A 23,133-nucleotide genomic window follows, 5' to 3' on the forward strand; every position below is an offset into this window, starting at 1 on the left:
CAGTCTGTGCAATAGTTTGAAAGTGTCCCCTACAAAATTCAGGTGTTGTCAATGTAATAGTATTCAGAGATGGGGCCTTTAAGAGGTGATTATGTCACGAGGGCTCCTCTCTCAGGAACGGGATTAAGGCCCTTATATAGAAGGCTTCACATAGCCTTTTGGCTAGCTTGCCCTTTTACATTCTGCCATGTGAGAACACATCATTTCTCTCCTCTGGAGAATGCAGGAAAAAGGTGCCATCTTGGAAGCAGAATGGTGGCCTCACCAGACAACCACACCTGCCAGCACTTTTATTTTCTCAAAGATCTGGAGGATAGAAAGTTCAATATTTAATTTCTGTCTTTATAAATTACCCAGTCTCAGTTGTTTGGTTATAGCACCACAAATGGACAAAGATAGGATGCCATAACAAAATACCATAGATTGGGTGGCTTAAACAGGAATTTATTTTCTCATTCTTCTGAAGACTTGAAGTCCAAGATCAACATGCCAGCAGAGTTGGGGCCTGGTGAGGGCTCTTCCCTTAGGTTGCAGATAGCACCCTTCTTGCTGTGTGCTCACATGGCCTATTCGTGCATGCTCCAGGAGAGAGTGAGAGCTCCAGTGTCTCTCCCTCTTTTACAAAGATACCAATCTTATCACACCAGGGTCCCACAACCTAATCTAAACCTAATTACTTCCCAAAGGTCCCATCTCCAAATATCATCCATTTGGGGTTAGGGCTTCAATATATGAATTCTGGGGGGACACAAACATTCAGTTGGTAGTGGTAGATTAAGCAATATGTTAATATAATTGTTAATCAGTAAGAAAGATGACACTAAAAAATGGCAGTGTCTTTCTACTAAGGAAACCAAACTATGCTTGGACATACTTATTAGCAAAGCTTAATTGAAAACAAAGTCAAAGTAAAAAATCTTAGACTCCAGAATTATTCTCAAAACCAACTTATTATTTTGTGACTCAGATTATCTGATTTATAATAGTGAAATAGCCAAACAGAACTATCTTGATAATATTATTGTAAAACATCTGAAGTCTTTATACTCTGGCTTTAATTTGAAAATTTAAACTGTATGTATGAATTTTTTTCTACAGGCAAACCTTCTAATCATTTTAAATTAGTTACTGTAAATTTTAAATGATCTGCAGTTTTTCCTATTGTAAAAATATCTTTACATGTTTTAATAGCACCTTCAGAAATTACAAAATTATATATTATATCCTCACATGTGACAGTAGGACACAGCTATATCCTCTAGCCTTAATTATAGGAAAAGCATAGATAACAGTAAGGCTTAGCTTTATTGTTTTATAAATGAACCAGTAAAGTTCATTTTAGTGAAATGAGCACATGCTTTTCATAAATTAAAATAAATCTCACATGGTAAAGTACCCATTTTGAAAATTAATTTAATTACATGTTTAAAGTTTAATTACATTTAATTAAGCATTTAAGTTTAATATGAAATAAATGAATTATCAGTTAACTCTATGAAATGAAATACTGACTTGATAATTAAAATCTATAAATTTTCCTATTCTGCGCAAAACTGCTAGTTCTTACAAAACACTCAGAAAATATGTATTTTAATGACTATAGGATTATATCCTCACAGCTGATTAAGGAGTAATTTTTTTGGCACCTAGGTTGGTGGGTGTACATTTACTGCCTCAGTAAATGGAGGCAGCATGGTACAAAAAAAAAAGAGCAGAGGTTTTAGAAACTTGAGTTTGGGTGTTAGCTCAGTCACTGACAGCCTGCAACGGTAGGAGAGTTACTTAGCAACTCTAACCTGAAATTCCTTATAAAATGGGGTTAACATTCTCTTGGAGGGTTATTGGCAAAATTTAATGAGTTATCCCATAGTCAAATGTCTGGGAGAGCACCTGACTTGGAAAAGATATTTGACACATGCTAATCCCCTCCTTACCCCAGCTGTTGAATAAATGAAGAATAACACTGTACTTGCTGGTGTAAAAAAAGCATCGTCCTTAAAATATATTTTTTTTAAATCACAAAAGTAACACCGTATTATTTTTCATTGAAATACATCAAACATAATATACATTTTACATTTATTTTCCTAAGCACTCTGTTAATGGAGACAGTATAGCAATGTTGCTAATACAGATATTTGATCAGGGAGAATTTACTTGGAACCTGGGTTCCACTCTTTACTACTATTTGAGAAATTAAGGGAAAATTATCCTGACTTATTTCACAAGCTTGTACGTAAATGCATGTTTGACTCAATGTGTGGCAAAAACTGGGAAATAGAAAAATCAATATAATAATTCAAACTTAACAAAAAATTAGTGAGGTAGTAAAGCAGGTGGTATTTCCTCTTCTCCCCACCTCCAATTTTTCACATGAAGATATTAATTTTCACTGATTTTAGGTGATCTGCCCAAGGTTAAGGGTAGGATGAATTCAATATCAGAATCCAGATTTTAAAAATTCCTTTATCAGTGCTCATTACTGCATGACATAGGAAGGTAAAGGTGAAAGACACCAAAATCTTCTGAAGCAGTGAAGCAAAAAAGAAAGATAAATCTGACAGATTAAGCTTGGTTCTATCACTTAATAATTAAACTCAGATAAATCAATTCTGTGAATTTCAGTTATCTTCTAGAAAATGGGACTACATACTTCTGCATATTAATACTACATAACCCTGTATAGGGTTAATATAAGGATTACAGAAGATAACAAATGTAAAGTGCCTAACAGAGTGGCTGACACATAGCAGTAATACATTAATGGTAGTTATAAATGCTAAAACAACATCAAAGCACCACTTTTGCTAAGTCTCTATCCATAGATTGGAGAACTCCATAATAAAGTGAATATTTTTTGGAAACGTTTAATAAGAATGAGTACAATAGTCTCTACTAAATTCTCAGGTATTATTTTTAGAACAGAGACTATAAATTTTAAGTCATTTTGGTTCACAATGCCTTGCTATCAAATCTTCATTTAATAGTTCATCTAATTTTGAAAATGGTTTTACAAGTGCTTAAGAAAATATAAATGACAATCTGTTCCATAATTTACTGCAATAAAAATTGAAATTAAATATTCTTAACACTTTATAACATATATTATTCAATGTCAAGTCCTGTAATTTTCATTTTGTCTTAATAACATAATGGCAGTATAAACATGCTGGGTTGTTTTGATACTTAAAACCAAAACTCTAAATTCTAACTCACTTAAAATTATACAGATTGTCTTATTTACAGCAGAGCCAGAAATAGAAAGCCTTCATAAATAAAATATTGTAAAGTACATACTTGTTTACTCTCTGAAAAAGTTTATGCCAAAAAATTAAATTAAGCAAATGATACTAGTTTGTATCATTTTCATTGCTATTATTATCAATACATATTTATTAGGTGTCTATTTGCATTTAAAGCTGAAAGACTCTGGTTTAGAACTGTTCTACATTTCTTGAAAACCAGCACTTATTATAAATTTGTTGTCCTGACTTTTCAAGTTGCAAATTAGAGAAATAGTGGTTCCAGCAGTTATAGGACCAAAGAAAAAAGAAAGTCACAGTAATGAAATACTATGAAAAATATATAGACTTGAAGTTACAAATTATATAGAAAACTAGTATTTATTATTATATTTACCCTTAGATGTGTATTCTTTCAAAAATGTGGCAAAAGTGCATTCAACTAAAATTTGAAATCAGACTTTGTTATTAAATTGGTCATTAACTTACCAGGGTTCTACTTTGAGAGTTGAAGATATTTTCTCTGGAAGAAAAAATCCATGCCAGTTTGAAGCCTCAATTAGTTCTTGTGGTATTCTTTTTGATGCATCATAATAGTGACCAAATCGTGATGATACTGGTCCAATCTGCTAAAATAAAACCCATAGTGGCTGTTAAACAATTATTTTTAAGCTATAATTTATTTGTCCTACATCCAGCAAAACAATGACATACTTATGAATTTTAAGTTAATAAGGAAGAACTGATATACATACACTAAGTAAATTTCAAAGAAGCATACAACAACCTTTATTATTTTAAACCATTTATAGTTACAAATCAACCTTTTTATCTTTCACGTTTCTTCACTTCTAGTGGTTCCCTAAATTTGACAAGAATTTAAAAACCTCTTTGGTTTTTTTTATTATACTGTATACCTTTCTAAGTTTAAAACTTAATATACATAATTCTCAATTAATATTTAAGATTCTAGGTTTTAATGACAAATTAAATATGCAGTTGCCAAGAACTAAATGAAAACTTAAACTCAATTAATTCACTGGTAAGAGGTCCAAAAGAAGCTAGCTATTTAAATATATTAAACTGAGTATCATTTTAAAACTGAATTCTCACATAAGACAATATACATGTATATCAAACATTTCTTACAAATTGAAATTAAGCTTATAGGATAAAATGTACTACAATACTCCAAACAGGAACAAGGCACGGTAAAGTTGAAGAATGTATATGACCTACATTAGATCAATCAGAACCTGGCATAATCATTGGTTCATTGATAATTCCTCTTTTGTGTTCTCTACTAACAATTTCTCCAACAAATTATCTTTCTTATAAGAAACTCTAATTTATATGACACTGAATTGATTTATATGGGATAGCAAAGTCTACTAACATAACATTATTATTAGGTTGCTTTGAATGGACTTTGAGCTAATTTCTTTCATTCAACACATTGAAAATATATATATACCACTATCCAAAATTGAATTATTAACAAATTCCACTTGGCAATACTTTCTAATAAAAGATTCCAGATCTACTCTTACATAATTTCCACTGTCCTGAAACATATAAGTTTCAGACTATTCAACAAAACTAGATAATCACTACAGAAATTGAAGAACTATACATAGTAGATACTTATCTAAGTGACAACTTTTTAATTTAGATAAGAAAGACATATTTGCTTGACACTAGATATTTGCATTTAAGATTTCAAGGGTTCATATTCTTAAACTAAATGCCTACAAACATGAAATTATACAGTAATAAGAAATAAAACTTTTAAAGTCTAATAGAAACACTTTTTTCAGATTCAGAGTCTGTAGGTTCAACATTTATTTTTTAAATGAAATGACTGTTCATCCCTCCATAAGGTACTACTTACTTTCATTAATGAAAGAGATGCTATCAATTTGCTTCAATCTAATCTTTTCAAACCAACATGTACAGAATTCTTGTTCCCAAAATATAATTTATCCATTTACCATGAAACTATGGATACATAAAATATATAATATTAAAATGTTTCTTAAAACTAGGGTGCAAACTTTTAAAATGTAAAGTTATTAGTCTAAAGCAATTTAAACAAGGTCTGTTCTTTGGCCTATAATCTATTCTTTATCCGGATTATAGTTCAGAATGTTTTTACTGCAGTCTCTGCTAGAGCTCATCTTTTTATTGTGTAAGTCCAAGCCCCCTTAATGTTTTAGAAAGGCCTTGACTAACTGAACTTTGATCTGATGTCTTCATTGAGAAAAACACCAGGTTGCCCATTTCAGATGCAAATCCCCCTAAGGCCCAACAGAATTTAGTAAAGACAGCAAAAAAGAAAAACCCAGAAGTTTCCAGGATCCTCTTTGAGAATCCTGGGGCACACTGGTGTCCTTAATCCATGCTGCTGCATGGATTAAGGTAGGTGATAACCTTTCCTGATTCAAAAGAATAAGCAGAGTGCCTACAAACTGGGTGGAGACTAGGATTTGGCTATAATAAAACACCATGCAATAAAAGCTTGGTCTATGTCAGAAGCCTCTGAAAAGGCCTCAATGTACCACATTCCCAGGCCTAGTAGGGAAGCTTGCAAAAGCCTACCTGAATCAAATAAGCATGAATAATCTATTTTAGCAGACTGGCCATGGGGAGAGAGAAAGAAAGAGACTTTTCATTTCTTTTAAGTTTGAGTTAATAAATTTATTAGTGGACTGAAAGTTCTTGAAGTCTTATGCACTCAGAGAAATATGCTAAATTGCCAAAAAGCAAAGTATGCTTTTTAAGTTGCCGTCTCTATTAATGTTTCTAATTACAATAGTAATGTGATAGAAATCACAGATTTGGAATGAATCAAGGCAGAAAATTGATTTCATGCTGAGACAGTTTACATATAGAACACAAATAATTCATTAAAATGTAAAAATAAAATTGGAAGCTTTACTCATTATAATTATTAATTTATTTAGAAATTAAAATGATATAGTAGCTAAAATATTCATAAGGTAGCCATGAAAATTTTATTGCTGATGAAGAATTTTAAAATTCCAATTAAAAATGAAAATAAAAATCTATTCTTACAGGAAAAAACAATTTCCCAAATTTTTCTGCTCAAGACATACAACATTAACATATAATCAGATTTTGAAACACTGAAATCTTTTGAGGCCTAGAATTATAAAACAAAGACTTAGACATTTCCTCTAAAAAAGATAACTACATGTTGTAAATAAAATAATTATTATCATCTACAAAAAACTGTCATCAACTCAATAAAAATGGATAAATTTAAAATATCAAACTATTATCAATAACTAGTCAGCTTATTAGGTAAGAACATGTTGCTTTAGTTTTACATTATGAAAACTTCTAATTCACATTCATAAACTGCCTTTTGACTTTGTCATCTGTGGAAGTGTGTAAAATGAAATGGTTCAGTAAATTTTATGATGCTAAAAGAAAATGAACTTTGATGGGGGTACAGGAGGAAAATGGTAAAAAACAATACCATACTCTACTTCTAGTATGTTACAAAGAAACAAAACTTTCAAAGAAAAGCTGCACCAAAAAAATCTAAATATGACATTTTCTTCCCGTTATTATTTCTTATTTCCCAGTATAGCATACCAGACAGCAAGAATCCAGTTTTTAAAACACTTCGATCCTTAGTTTAATCACTAGAAACTGGAGCTAATAATTATTTTACGAGGCTGTTGTGAGACTCTAATGTAATACTTGCAATGAATATTCTGTAAATTATGAATTGTATGTAACTGTTATTCATTATTATTATTGTGTCATGATTCACTAGAGAATGAGAAGATCCGTCACTGTGTTTTGTAATTACATTGACTTATTGAAAAAATGGTATTTGTTGGTCATCTATACCTGTACACATCTACCACAGGACTGTTGCAGCTAAACCATTAAGACAGAAAGTCAATGTTTCCTGAGAATTTAATATAATAAAGACTTAACACACTGCAATGAATTGCTGGAGTCATTGTAGCTCATAGTATTAAAGCTCTGCAATACTGAGAAAATTAAGTCTCAGAATATACTGTTGGCTAACAATTCATGGAGTGTCAGGAATAGTGGTTGATGATTATAAGACAGTGGAGAAGAAGGCATATCTAGCTTAGAGAGAGAATTAAAATCACATGTTGAAGGAAAGAGGGCTTTTTAAAACTATACACTCTTCCATTTAAATGAAGCACTGCTTTATGCTTTACTGAACTATTGTTACTGATCTAGGTATATATATTCTTGTCCTCTTTTGCATTAGTAAGTGGTAATATGGCCACACCCTTAGGACCTGGTGACAACTTATTTTAAAAGGCATCTCTGATAATCAACACTCCTAGTTTTGAACTATTTATTTAATCTTAAGCCACAATTATGTTAACTGCATTTTGTCCCAAGTAAAATAAAGAAAACAGTGAAGTCTACGGTCAAACCACCCTGAATGTGCCCAATCTCATCTGATCTCAGAAAACCCAGTGATATGGTTTGGTTCTGTGTCCCCACCCAAATCTCAACTCGAATTGTAATCCCCAAACGTTGAGGAAGGACCCTGGTGGGAGGTGATTAGATCATGGGGGTGGTTTACCCCATGCTGTTCTCCTGATAGTGAGAGAGTTCTCAGGAGATCTGGTGGTTTAACAGTAGCAGCTTCCCCTGTGCTTTCTCTCCTGCTGCCATGTGAAATGTGCCTTGCTTCCCCTTCACCGTCTGCCATGATTGTAAGTTTCCCGAGGTCTCCACAGCCATGTGAAACTGTGAGACAATTAAACCTCTTTTGTTTGTTTATAAATTACCCAGTCTCAGTGAGAATGAACTAATACAGCCAGGTGTGTGTGTGTGTGTGTGTGTGTGTATGTGTGTGTGTGTGTGTGTGTGTGTGTGTGTGTGTGTGTATGTGTGTGTGTGTGTGTTAAAATGAGAAAGGCAAAGTAAAGCCTAGATTTATAAAGTAGATAATGATGAGTGATCATCAAAGCCTATCAGTCTTGGCAAATCATCATATATAAAATTACCTTAACAGGCAAATATACATGCTAGTGACATTTCAAAGAAAAGCAAAGAAGCCAGAAGGTGATTCTATTTTCTAAAGTGGACAGAACTCACTGTAAATACAAGTAAACATAAGCATGACCATTGACTGCATATTCAAAATAAGCTATCATTTTGTCTATATTGATTAATGTGTCTTAGCTCAGTTTAATATTTAATCTACATACTATATAATTCATTCATTCATGCATCCAACAAATAATTACTGAGCACCTACTAAATGTCAGTAAAACAAAACGGTCAAAGTCCCTTTCTCCCACTGAGCTCACATTCTAGTAGGAGATAGAGGATAATAAATTAGATATATATTATCATCATTTAATGATAAGTGCCTTTAAGAAAAGTAAAGCAGCGAAAGAAGATGACAGAGAGTGGTTTTATTTCATCTACAGTGACAAAGGCAGTCACTTCTGATAAACTAATTTTTTAGTAGAGACCTAAGAAAATGAAACAATAAATAATCTGGATAAGATCATCGTAAGAAGAGAACAATTTTCAAAACATTCAAGCTTTAAACCTTGAAAACTGAGCACTAGGGCCGGATTCAGTGGCTCATGTTTGTAATCCCAGCACTTCAGGAGGCCAAGGTGAGAGGATTGCTTGAAAGCAGGAGATTGAGACTAGCCTGGGCAACATAGTGAGACCCTGTCTCTACAAAAATAGAGACATGGTGCTGTGGCATGCACTTGTGGTCCCAGATACTTGTGAGGCTGAGGTGGGAAGATCATGTGAACCTGGCAGGTCAAGGTTTCAGTGAGTCATAATTGCACCACTGCACTGTAGCCTGGGCGACACAGTAAGATCCTATTTCAAAAAAAAAAAAAAAAAAGAAAAGAAAAAAAGAAAAACTGTACTAAGTTTATTTGTTAATATGCAACCTTAATTAATAGATAACAAAGCTAATGGCAGGTACACCAGACTCTAAAAGGAGGAATGAAATTAGCACTACTCACTGGGGCAAGGATAGTATCTATGATTCAAATTTATAAAAAACAATGCATTTTTAAAGAAACAAATGATTTTTACCCAAACTCTATATAGCTTTCATAATAGCAATAAGAGAAAAAGCTGGCCAGGTATGGTGGCTCACACCTGTAATCCCAACACTTTGGGAGGCTGAGATGGGTGGATCACAAGGTCAGGAGTTCAAGACCAGCCTTGCCAACACGGTGAAACCCCATCTCTACTAAAAAGTACACAAATTAGCTGGGTGTGGTGGTGCGCATCTGTAATCCCAGCTACTTGGCAGGCTGAGGCAGGAGAATTGCTTGAACCCAGGAGGTGGAGGCTGCAGTGAGCCGAGATCGTGCCACTGTACTTGAGCCTGGGTGACAGAGTTAGACTCTGTCTCAAAAAACAAAAAAAGGAGAAAAAAGGCTTAAAGCTTTAGTTACTTGCATTTTTGACAACAATTTCACTTGAGAATGTTAATTGCCAATGAAAAGACCAAAACCAGCTGGGTGCAGTGGCTCGCACCTGTAATCGCAGCACTTCGGGAAGTCAAGGCAGGCAGACCACCTAAGGTCAGGAGTTTGAGACCAGCCAACATGATGAAACCCCGTCTCTACGAAAAATACAAAAACTAGCCGGATGTGGTGGTGGGTGCCTATAGTCCCAGCTACTCGGGTGGCTGAGGCAGGAGAATCACTTGAATGTGGGAGACGGAGGTTACAGTGAACTGAGATCATGCCACTGTACTCCAGTCTCTAAACTTAGAGTTTAGGTTCATTACTGACTCTTTCAGGACACAGCAGTAGAAAAATTAGAATACAGTCACAATTAAGCCCAGTCACTTGAATAAACCTGCCAGAGTCAAAGACATGAAGTTCTTTGCCATTAGGGTTCTCAAGTGCTAGTCCTCTATTTCTAGTTTGTTTTGATCTCTATCACTTAACTCATATTTTCCTAAACAGACTAACATCTATTCTGGCCGCCTGCACCCAGTTCTCGTTCACATCCAAACTAGGCTATACCTGTAACAACTTCTGATTACACAGAGCTTCCTTCTATTTTTTAATACAAATGTATAGTATTTTACTGTTCAGACACACCATAATTTACTAAGCTAGTTGCTTACTGATAGACATTTAGGCTATTTTCAATCTCTTGCTATTAAAAAAATACGCTGCAAGAATAGCTCATGTATATTCACTTTTACATTTTAGTAAATATATTAATGATGTAAATTTCCAAAAGAATCAAAGAATATATGTTTTTGTAATCATGAATGTTACTACCAAAATACTCTCTACAGAAGTTGTACCTTTTTACATTTTCACCAGCAAAATATGAGTACCAGCTTCCCCCACCCTTGCTAATACAGTGTCTTACCAAGTTAGATCATTGTCAATTTGATAAGAGAAAAATAGCAGGACAGTGTAGTTTCCATTTGAATTTCTCTCATTAAAACTGAAATTGGGCATACGTTTTGTATGTTTAAGAGTCACTTAAATTTTCTTTTCATATTTTTGACCATTAAAAAAAATCAGTTGTAGAATTTTTCCTTATTCATTTTAAAAGTTATTTGTATGTAAGTAAAATTTGTCCTTGTTTTATAATTTGAGTTGCAAATATTCTCTCTTAAATTTGTAGTTTGTTCACAGTCATTTAAATCACAGCGTAAAATTATTATTCAAATAGTTTCCACACTTAAATTAGAATAACATGTCATTGCTTAATATGCACCTATTATAACATGCTTTATATCTGGTACACAGATGATGCTTAGCTTAGTATTTGCTGACTAAACGAATAAATACATTTATCATTATTATTGACTAAAATAACATTAGTAAAAGTGCTGGAGGTACAAGAGGAAATAAAACAAGCACTCTGCCTTGCAGAAAATTTTCTGTCTGGTGGAGGAGAGAGTTACACTACCAATTAAGTATAAAACAATGAGAAAGATGTATTTTTTTTTTTCTTTTTTGAGACGAAGTCTTGCTCTGTCGCCCAGGCTAGAGCGCAATGGCACGATCTTGGCTCACTGCAACCTCTGCCTCCTGGGTTCAAGCAATTCTCTGCCTCAGCCTCCCGAGTAGCTGGTATTATAGGCGCCCGCCACCACAGCCAGCTAAGTTTTGTGTATTTTTAGTAGAAACGGAGTTTCACCATCTTGGCTAGGCTGGTGTTGAACTCCTGACCTCGTGATCCACCCACCTCAGCCTCCCAAAGTGCTGGGATTATAGGTGTGAGCCACCGCGCCAGACCCAGAGAAAGACATATTTTAAAATATATGAAGTGTTACAGGGAAAAGAAAGAAAGTAGATAATTATGTACAGAAAGCCATAAGAGGTAGTAACATTTGAACTTGGAGAAGGATGCATTGGTGAGTAAGAAAGTGAAAAAAGCATTACTAAAAGAAATACAAGCAATTTATAAGGAGCAATTCTCATAGGATAGTTGAATGTAGTGTTTTATATACACAGGAGGAAGAGGCTAAAAAGGTAGACTTGGATTAGGTTGTACAGATTTTCTATACAATCTTAAATTTGTATTTCATATTGAAAGCTTATAATAGCAAACAGGTTTCATCTCATATACTAACTTGGTAGTGGCTACCCAGAACATTCCTGTAGAGAAGAATTCTAAGGCTGTGTCTGAGTTTGGCAGGAGGGTATTAGAGGGTACTACAGTCTGCTATTTATTTAGAAGGGGGTAGTGAAAATAGGAAACCAAATGAGGCATTTGAAGTTAAAGAGTATCACACACATATTTCTATCCTTGGGAAAGATAACACTGATGTCAATATGGAAGACTAGAGATGGATGGACTAAGGAAACTATGTTTTATTCAGATTACGCAAGCTTATGTCTCTTCTTTAACTTTTCTACTAGTATGGTAATATCTGATAGATGTTAAATAATGTCATCCGAAAAGTGAATGAAGTGAACAATCAAATAAGGAAGCTAATAAATGAACCATGCCATCACCAGGAACAGAGTTCATGAGTTACTGGACAGATTTATTGGCATTTGTTTTGACTTCTCAGAAATTTTTCCTTCATTTCTTACCTATTCTGTCTGTTCTGAATAGATGACATTACCAGACAGATGAGTCTGAAAATACAACGATTGAAAATGTTTAAGGATAAAAATAATAACTCCAAAGAACCATCACTTACATTGAACATTTATAGGTAACCATACTGGATAGAAATGGCTTCATTAGTTCACTTACTCTGTCTTGCAACCCTAGAATAAAGCATTCTATATGGGTATTATGGAAGAGATGAAACAATCTATTTTGGTAAAAAAACAAGTTACCATAATTTTACTTGTAAGAAATATATCATCTTGACCAAATACTCTACAAATGAAACAGCTAATTCTTTAAATAAACAAATACACATATAGGCATACCACGAGAGATTCTGTAAGATGAAAACAAATGCATTTGCAAATTTTGGAAAGAATTTGTAGTTTTACTTGCCTCCATCTTGGGTAATAACTGGTAACGCCAAGCTATTTTCATCTTAATATTAGATTCTGGTGTTTTATGATTATACACATCTTCATCAAATTCCTTCTTACTATTATCATCAAGTAATGGTGCTGGAAGTTCCTAAGAAAACAGAATGACATATAATTGAGATTCTGTGGTAAAATACGACAATTTTCTTAAATCATAATGTTAGCAACACTAGAAATTTCCAATGTATTGAATTGAAAATTGATGACTAACATTGATTTAAATACAAATTCATAAAAATATAGACATTTCTAAAACAGAGAAAACAAGTATAATACAAACATTAAGTTTAATTTTTTAGCAATAAAATTTAAAGAAAATATCCAAATTTCTATACTCACAAAAATCAACTGCTATTCTAACAAGAGGTTATATTCATTTCTCAAAATGTATATGCTTAAAGCAAAGTCTGGAGTTAGTACTTATGTATTACATATAATTATTATTATGTTGGCCACAAGGTAAAAATAAAACATTTGCACAATCTGCTTACTGGTTTGTAATTTTAGAATTCAAAAAAGCCATTCACTAAAATAATGGGTGAAGTAACAACTAAGAATAATGACATTTATTTTACCTATATCAAATGCCAGTTTTGCACCTGCAAGCTTATGTCTCTTCTTTAACAATAATCTCTCATTAAATGAAGAGACGACAAGTTCCAATTTATTAATTTTGGAAGGTGACCAACTTCGTAACTATAAAAAACATAAAAAACTAGAAAACATTTTTGTTAAGCGGTACTATAGAAAGAATTCAAAGAAAACTGTATTTAAGTTTCTTGAAGAAGGAAACCACATACAATAATTTTGTTTTATTTTCTATTAGAATCATAAAGATAATGTGGGGTCATTGGATTAGTAAATATAATCTGTGCTATGTTATATTTTAGTCTAAATTGCAACTTCTACTTTTCAAGATCAAATTTACTTATGCTTAGAATCATGTCAACAAATCAGCTCAAAACACATTACCTATTAATATGATATATTTTACTTACCTTCTAAAAGGCCTCAAAGTGAACCCACATTTTAATTAATGCTGGTATTAGAAACTAGTTATATCATTTAAGCTGTGAATCCATCATTCCTAGCTAAGCATTAGTATCTTACAATATAAAATGACTTCATTTTCCAATGGAAATACGTATTTGTGAGGGAGTTTAGTGTAATACAGCATAGTGGTTATGAGTTTGAATTCGGCAACTAGAATGTCCAGTTCAAATCTTGACTTTGCACTAGTAGCAGTGTCTGTGTTACCACATGACCTCTCTATGTCTCCATTTATCATCTAAAAAATGGAGGTAATAGTATTTACTTCTGGCTGCACGCAGTGGTTCACACCAAAAATCCTAGCACTTTGGGAGGCCAAGATGGGTGGATCACTTGAGTTCAGGAGTTTGAGACCAGTTTGGGCAACACATCTCTACAAAAAATACAAAAAAATTAGCTGGGTGCGGTGGCACATGCCTGTAGTGCCAACTACTTAGGGGGCTGAGATGGGAGGATCGCTTGAGCCCAGGAGGTTGAGGCTACAGTGAGCAAAAATCATGCCACTGTACTCTAGCCTGGGTGACAAAGCAAAACCCTGTCTCAACAACAACAACAACAACAACAGCAGCAGCAACAACAACAAAGTATTATTCACTTCAATGGGTTGTTGTAAGGAGTAAATAAGTTAAAAATGTAAAATACAGAGAATGATGTTTCCTACATATTAGGAATCCTACAAATGTTAGATCATGAGAAGTCAGTCAAACAATTGTCCTCAGAGCCACACATTTTGTATTGTCAATATTGGGCAATAAATTTAGTATAATGTATTTGGATTAACATCTTTTTCAACCCCACGGACACCTGGCAATAGCTGTAACAATGGTTACTCACAACTCAATAATAAAAACATTTGAAAAATAATTTATATCACATTGTCCTCTTATTGTGGAAAATAGTCCGATTCTAAGAAATGCTCTTACATTAATGTGTACAATATTAGAGAAATAATCCTAAAATACTAGAGACTCATTAATATGTTTAACTTATCTAAACAAGATGAGACTATAAAATATAGGTAAGCATTTCCTGATTTATCTTATTAAATATGTATCTATTCCCATAATAGACGTTTTACCATGTTAAACACTTTTAATGTATCATGAAAATTGTAATGATTCCAAGTTTAATACTGATAAGGCACTCATTTTCTTAAAGATGAGAATGTTCAAAAGATGTACAGAAAATACACTTTTTCAATTAATGCCTATATAAAGGTTATAAGGTTTCTTATATATGCATACATATATATATGTGGTTTCTTATATATACATATATAGGTTATAAGATTTCTTATATATACATACATATATACATTATATACACTTATTTTTTTTTTTCAAGCTTCAAAAGCAGTTTATATATTTTTTAAAAATATCAATATTTGGTTCATTTTAGTCATCTCCACACTTCCGTATTCTGGGAGTCAATGATGTAACAATATTTACAAACATTTAAGGGAGAAAAAACACTATAACCCAAGCTCTCTTTTTTGTCACCCCTTATCCAGCTTCTTGTCTTATTGAGAGAGTCTCACTCCGTTGCCCAGGCTGGAGTGCAATGGTACAATCTTAGCTCACTGCAACCTCTGCCTCCCGGGCTCAAGCACTTCTCTTACCTCAGCCTAGCATTCTTATACACCAGTAACAGACAAACAGAGAGCCAAATCAGGAATGAACTTCCATTTACAATTGCTTCAAAGAGAATAAAATACCTAGGAATCCAACTTACAAGGGATGTAAAGGACCTCTTCAAGGAGAACTACAAACCACTGCTCAGTGAAATCAAAGAGGACACAAACAAATGGAAGAACATACCATGCTCATGGATAGGAAGAATCATTATATACACTTATATATATGCGCGCGTGTGTATGTATATATACTCCTGGGCTCAAGGGATCCTCCCACCTCAGCCTCCTGAGTAGATGGGACTACAGGCGCATGCCACCATACCTGGCTAATTTTTGTGTTTTTTGTAGAGACCAGATTTCACCATGTTTGCCCAGGCTGGTGTCGAACTCCTGAGCTCAAGCAATCTGCCTGCCTTGGCCTCCCAAAGTGCTGGATTACAGGCGTGAGCCACCGTCCCCAACCCTTTATATATTTTTTAAAGTGAAATAAAATTCACATAACATAAAAACATCATTTTAAGTACAAAATTTGGTAATTTTTAGTAATTCAGAGTTGTGTAACTATCACCACTATCTACCTTCATCAGTCCCCCCAAAAACTGCACACCCATTTTAAAATCACTCCACATTCCCCTTCTCCCCTGCCCCTGGCAACCACTAATCTTGTCTTTATGGATTAGTTGTTCTGGACATTTCCTATAAATGGAACCATACAATATGTGACCTTTTGTGTCTGGCTTCCTTCACTTAGACTAATGTCTTCAGTGTTCAACTATGTTGCACCAGTATTTCACTCTTTTCTGTGGTCGAATACTATTCATTGTATGTATGTACCACATTGTTTAACTACTCATCACCTGACGTACATGGATCATTTCTATTCTTCAGTTATTATGGCTAATGCTGCTATAAATGTTCACACACAAACTTTTGTGTGAACATGTTTCCATTCTCTTTGGTATATACCTAGGAGAGGAATTCCTGAGTCACAGGGTAACTCCATTTTTAACTATTTGAGGAACTGCCAAAATGTTTTCCACAGTGGCTGCACCATTTTACATTCTGACCAACAATGTAAGTGGGTTCCATTTATTATATATTCTGAGCAACCAATTGTTATTATTATTATTTCTAAATAGCTACCCTAGTGGGGATGAAGTGGTATCTCCGTGTGGTTTGGATTTGCATTTCCCTAATGACAATGATGCTGAGCATAACTTCATTTGCTGGGTTGGCCGTTTGTATATCTTAGAAATATGTCTAACGTGGCCTTATCCCTCCCCTTTTTCTTCTTTTCTTTTTTTCTTTTTTTTTTTTTTTGAGATGGAGTCTCAAAAAAAAACACCAGAGATCCAGGAAACAAGGCATCTTACACAGAAGCAAGGTCAAGGCAGTTGCTAGAATGATAAAGGAAAGTGCCAGAATAACAGCTGTGTAGACAACCTCGGAAGCAAGCTATCCATTTGGAGTTGGAGTATGGAGGATTCCAAGGGTTTCATACTTACATACATTAAAGAGGAGTTTGAAAACTTTAGTGGAAAGTTTTGGGATGAATTCATAATTCATACAGATAAAAAATGAGGCAATTGTTACTTCTAGAAAAAACAACAGGTATATAACAAAGGAGAAATATAGACTGTCAAATATTGTAATATTTGACTGAATAAGAAATTGTCCTAATGTACACACTTAATACTGACTTAACTAGGGAAGAAGAATTAAATATACTGAAAGGGAAAATAAAGAAAGTGATAGACCAGCCTTGGCAACATGGTAAAACCTCATCTCTACAAAAAATATTAATACAAAAATTAACTAGGGGTGGTGGCGCTCAACTATAGTCGCAGCTACTTGGGAGGCTAAGGTGGGAAGATCTCTTGAGCCCTGGAGGCAGGGGCTGCAGTGAGCCAAGATTGTACTACTGCACTCCAGCCTGGGTGACAGAGTGAGATCCTGTCTCAAAAACAAACAAAAGAAAAAAGTGATATAGGGAAAGAGAAAGAGCAAGAGAGAGAACGAGAAAGAGCATGTGTGAGAGACAGTGTGAGAATGTGTGTGTGTATGGTATTATATGAGAGGTGAACCTTCGTATTGTGTGCAAGGATAGTAATAGACACAAAAATGGGAAGGAAAAGGCAGTACAGAAATAAGAAGTCAAATAAATGCCACAAGAATAAACTGATAGTGGTCTATGTATACCCCACCAACCACAAACTTACTTTTATATTAATATTAAAAGGAACACCTACTACTAATATTAGATCCTTTAGAAAAAGACCTTTTATTTCACAGTATTGAGTAAGTTATCAAGTCTCAAAAAGTATACTAAATTTCTTCTAAGGAAAAGTGGTTTAAATATTTCTTTTTCCATGAAGTAGTATATTTTTAAAACCATCAGACTGGAAGAACAATTGGTGTTTGGGGCAAAGAGAGTCCATTTGGGAATATCTGTATTTGATGATGAATATCCAACCCAAGAGACCTTCTCTGAAGCAGGAGTTGTAACACTACAGGAAAGAAATCACATAGAGAAAATAGCAACCTCTCCAGCCTGCTTACCTCCATCCATTAACTTTGATATTTCTCCTTTGCAAACTCAAGGGGCATATTGCATACACTATAAAATTCAACACCACAAAAAGCACATGACTTCTTATGTTACTAGCATTCTCAGCATTATTTCTAGAATGGGATTTTAGAAGTCTCAACTTTTCAAAACAGTCTATACAAAAAAATAACTCATTTGTCTTTTTTTTTATTATTATACTTTAAGTTCTAGGGTACATGTACACAACGTGCAGGTTTGTTACATATGCATACATGTGCCATGTTGGTGTGCTGCACCCATTAACTTGTCATTTACATTAGGTATATCTCCTAATGCTATCCCTACCCCCTACACCCGCCCCACAATAGGACCCAGTGTGTGATGTTCCCCTTCCTGTGTTCAAGTGATCTCATTGATCTCAACCTATGAGTGAGAATATGCAGTATTCGGTTTTCTGCTCTTGTGATAGTTTGCTGAGAATGATGGTTTCCAGCTGCATCCATGTCCCTACAAAGGACATGAACTCATCCTTTTTTATGGCTGCATAGTATTCCATGGTGTATATGTGCCACATTTTCTTTATCCAGTCTGTCACTGATGGACATTTGGGTTGATTCCAAGTCTTTGCTATTGTGAATAGTGCCGCAATAAACATATGTGTGCATGTGTCTTTCTAGCAGCATGACTTATAATCCTTTGGGTATATACCCAGTAATGGGATTGCAGATGATAGAATATTGCTGAATATCGAGTGTTGCTGTCTGATTCTTGCTCTGAAAGCTTCTTCTCAGGGGTGTACCCCGCCGTGTGAGGTGTGAGGTGTCGGTCTGCACCTAGTGGGGGATGTCTCCCAGTTAGGCTACTCAGGGGTCAGGGACTCACTTGAGCAGGCAGTCTGTCTGTTCTCAGATCTCAACCTCTGTGCTGGGAGATCCACTGCTCTCTTCAAAGCTATCAGATGGGCATTTACCTCTGCCGAGGTTTCTCCTGCTTTTTGTTTAGTTATGCCCTGTCCCCAGCAGAGGAGTCTACAGAGGCAGGCTGGCCTCCTTGAGCTGCGGTGGGCTCCACCCAATTTGAGCTTCCCGATGGCTTTGTTTACCCACTTAAGCCTTAGCAATGGTGGGCGCCCCTCCCCTAGCCTCGCTGCTGCCTTGCAGTTAGATCTCAGATTGCTGTACTAGCAATGAGGGAGGCTCTGTGGGCGTGGGACCCTCTGGGCCAGGTGTGGGATATAATCTCCTGCTGTGCCGTTTGCTAAGACCCTTGGTAAAGCGCAGTATTAGGGTGGGAGTTACCCGATTTTTCAAGTGTTGTGTGTCTCAGTTTCCCTTGGCTAGGAAAAGGGATTCCCCTCCCCCTTGCGCTTCCCAGGTGAGGTGATGCCTCTCTCTGCTTCAGCTCTTGCTGGTCGGGCTGCAGCAGCTGACCAGCACCAATTGTCCAGCACTCCCCAGTGAGATGAACCCGGTACCTCAGTTGAAAATGCAGAAATCACCCGTCTTCTGTCTCACTCACGCTGGGAGCTGGAGGCTGGAGCTGTTCCTATTTGGCCATCTTGGGCGCGCACCCTCCTCATTTGTCTTTATTTAGATGAGCTCTCTTCAAATTTCAACTATTCCACTATGAGATCATTAAGGGCAAGGACTATGTCTTACTCTATCTTTTCATCCATAGCAACTGTTATATACTCAATGTTCGTGTCCTCCTCAGGTCGAAACACTGAACTCCTATCCCCTAATGAGATGGTATTTGGAGAAAGGGGTGTTTGAAAATAACTGAGTTTAAATGAGATAATAAAGGTAATTAATTACCTTGTAAGAAGAGACACCAGAAAGAGATCTTTATCTGTGTGAAAATAAGAGGTCATGTGAGCACACAGCGAGAAAGCAGCAGTCTACAAGCCAGGAAGAGAGCCCTCACCAGGAAATAACTTGGTTGGAACCTTGATCTTGGAATTCCTAGTCTCTAAAACTGTGAGACAGTAAATTTCTGTTGTTTAAACCACCTGGTTTATAGTATTTTGTTACAGCAGCCTCAGCTGACTAACACAGATTTTGATACCAAGGAATAAGGTGCTGCTGCAAGAAATGCCTAAACACGTGGAAGTATCTTTGAAATTGGGTAATGGGTAGAGAGCCAGAAGAGTTTTGAGGTATATGCTAAAGATATGGATGCATACTGGAGGTTGCCAGGGTCAAGTGGTGGTAGGGAGACAGACTGCGAGTAGGCACATTTCTCAGGGGATGGAAATGTTCTATGTTATGATTGTGGTGGTGGTTATAAAACTCTGAACATTTACCCAAACTCACTGAATTATATATCAAATTGACAAAATTATATGTAAATTATACTTTGGAAAAATTCACAACAATCTTCCTTCCTTCCTCCTCTTTCCTCCTCCTCTCCTTTTTTTGAGCCAGAGTCTTGCTTGGTTGCCGAGGCTGGAGTACAATGGTGCAAACACAGCTCACTGCAGCCTTCTTGAACTCCTGGGCTCAAGGGATCCTCCTGCCTCAGGCTCCCGAGTAGCTAGGGCTACATGTGTGCACCACCATGCCCAGTTAACTGTTTTCTTATTTTTTGTAGAGATGGTGTCTTGCTATGTTGCCCAGGCTGGTCTCTAACTCCTGGCCTCAAGTGATCCTCCTGCCTTGGCCTCCCAAAGTGCTGTGACTACAGGCATGAGTCATTGTGCATGGCCTACCATAAACCTTTTTTATATTAAGATACAATTCAGCAACATTAAAAGGGACTCCAATAAAAAGAGTGTAAAAATAAGAAACTGGTAACATCTTAATAGATAGATAATCTCTCTATAAACATATCCTCTCTCAAACAGAAAATGAGAACGAAATTAGAAATGTTGGGGAGAGAACAAGCAAAAGAAAATGAAAGACTAAACATAAAAACAATAAATAAATTAAAAATGTGACATGACAATGAGCAACAAAAGGAATATAAGAAGTGAAATCCATTTTACTTTCCTCTTCTAGAGACTCTGTTTACTGGCATAGGCATTTTCTTTTCAAAGGGTCCAATTATATTTGATTCTGAAGTAAAAATATCTATATAATTAAAAATTTTAAATGCCAAGAGAGATGAAGAAGCTTCAGAAGAAAAGTTAGAAGTAAGGAGAGGTTAGTTCACGAGATTTCAGAAAAGAAGCCATCTCCATAAAAGTGCAAAGTGAAACAGCAAATCCTGATGTTGATACTGCAGCAAGTTATCCAGAAGATCTAGCGAATTGATGAAGGTGGCTGCACTAAACAACAGATTTTTCAATGTAGATGAAACAGCCTTCTACTAGAAGAAGACACTGTCTAGGACTTTCATGGCTAGAGAGAAGTCAATGCCTAACTCCAAATCTTCAAACGACAGGCTGACTCTCCTGTTAGGGGATAATGCAGTTAATGACTGTAAGTTGAAGCCAATACTCACTTATCATTCCAAAATCCTAGGGCCCTTAAAAATTATGCTAAATCTACTCTGCTTGTACTCTATAAACAGAACAACAAAGCCTGGATGATAGCATATCTGTATACAACATGGTTTTCTGAATATTTTAAGCCCACTATATGGAGACCTACTGCTCAGAGAAAAACAGTCCTTTCAAAATATTACTGCTTAGTGACAGTGCACCTGGTCACCCAAGACCTCTGATAAGGATGTACAAAGAGATTAATGTTTTCATGCCTGCTAACACAACATCCATTCTGTAGCCCATGGATCAGGAGTAATTTCAATTTTCAAGTCCTATTATTTAAGAAAAACACGTCTTAAGGCTATTGCTGCTATAGATAGTGATTCCTCTGATGGATATGGGCGAAGTAAATTGAAAACCTGGGAAGATTTACTATTCTAGCTGCCATAAGAATATTCATGATTCATGAGAGGAGGTCAAAATATCAATATTAACAGGAGTTTGGGAGAAGTTGATTCCAATTCTCATGGATGACTTTGAGGGGTTCAAGACTCTGGTGGAGGAAGTAACTGCAGATGTGATAGAAACAGCAAGAGAACTAGAAGTGGAGCCTGAAGATGTGACTAATTGCTGCCATCTCATGAGAAAACTTTAATTGATATGGAATTGCTTCTTCTGGACAAGCAAAATAAGTGGTTTTTTGAGATGAATTCTACTCCTGGTGAAGATGCTATGAACACTGTTGAAGTAACAACAAAGGATTTAGAATATTCCACATACTTAATGGATAAAGCAACAGTAGGGTTTGAGGGGTTGATTCCCATTTTGTTTTTTTTTTTTCTTTTCAGTTTTTATTTTAGAGTCCGAAGGTACACGTGCAGGTTTGTTAAAAAGGTATATTGCATGGGCTGGGTGTGGTGGCTTACACCTGTAATCCCAGCACTCTGGGAGGTTGAGGCAGGCAGATCACAAGGTCAGGAGTTCAAGACCAGCCTGGCCAATATGGTGAAACCCCAACTCTACTAAAAATACAAAAATTAGCTGGGCATGATGGCGTGCGCCTGTAGTCCCAGCTACCCAGGAGGCTGAGGCAGAAGAATCGCTTGAACCCAGGAGGCGGAATTGCAGTGAGATGAGATTGTGCCACTGCACGCCAGCCTGGGCAATAGAGTGAGACTCCATCTCAAAAAAAAAAAAGTTTACACTTTGGCTGGGCGCGGTGGCTCACGCCTGTAATCCCAGCACTTTGGGAGGCTGAGGCGGGTGGATCACTTGAGGTCAGGAGTTCAAGACCAGCCTGGCCAACATGGTGAAACCCCGTCTCTACTAAAAATACAAAAATTAGCTGGGCGTGGTGGTGGGTACCTGTAATCCCAGCTACTTGGAAGGCTGAGGCAGGAGAATTGCTTGAACCCAGCAAGTGGAGGTTGCAGTAAGCTGAGATTGTGCCACTGCACTCAAGCCTAGGCGATGGAGTGAGACTCTGTCTTTAAAAAAAAAAAAAAACAAAAACAAAAACAAAAAAACGGGTATACTGCATGATGCTGGAGTCTGAAGTACAATTGAAACTGTCACCCTGGAAGTGAACATAATGCCCAATAGGAAATTTTCAGCCCTTCCCTCCCTCCTTCCCTCTCCTGCCTTGTATTCCACAGTGTTTACTGTTTCCATCTTTATGTCCATGTGTACCTGATGTT

General features: G+C 35.8%; 1 protein-coding gene across 4 annotated transcripts in view; it reads right to left on the reverse strand.

Moving 5' to 3' along the window:
- ELP4 (elongator acetyltransferase complex subunit 4) overlaps window positions 1-23,133 on the reverse strand; it is a 253,137-nt gene that overhangs the window by 170,137 nt on the left and 59,867 nt on the right. For 3 of the 4 annotated variants that reach the window (XR_013403958.1, XM_028833541.2, XM_077963114.1), the window contains exons 4-5: window positions 12,741-12,872; window positions 3,732-3,871 (exon numbers count right to left, since the gene is read on the reverse strand). Coding sequence is in view for 3 of the 4 variants with exons in the window: in XM_028833541.2 (XP_028689374.1) it covers window positions 3,732-3,871; window positions 12,741-12,872 (272 nt within the window). In the remaining variant the exon portion in view is untranslated. The remainder of the gene's footprint in view (window positions 1-3,731; window positions 3,872-12,740; window positions 12,873-23,133) is intronic. The other variant, XM_028833542.2, reaches the window with a different exon arrangement.

This window comes from Macaca mulatta, chromosome 14 (assembly GCF_049350105.2).
Source record: "Macaca mulatta isolate MMU2019108-1 chromosome 14, T2T-MMU8v2.0, whole genome shotgun sequence".
In the NCBI taxonomy this organism is placed as follows: Eukaryota; Metazoa; Chordata; class Mammalia; order Primates; family Cercopithecidae; genus Macaca; species Macaca mulatta.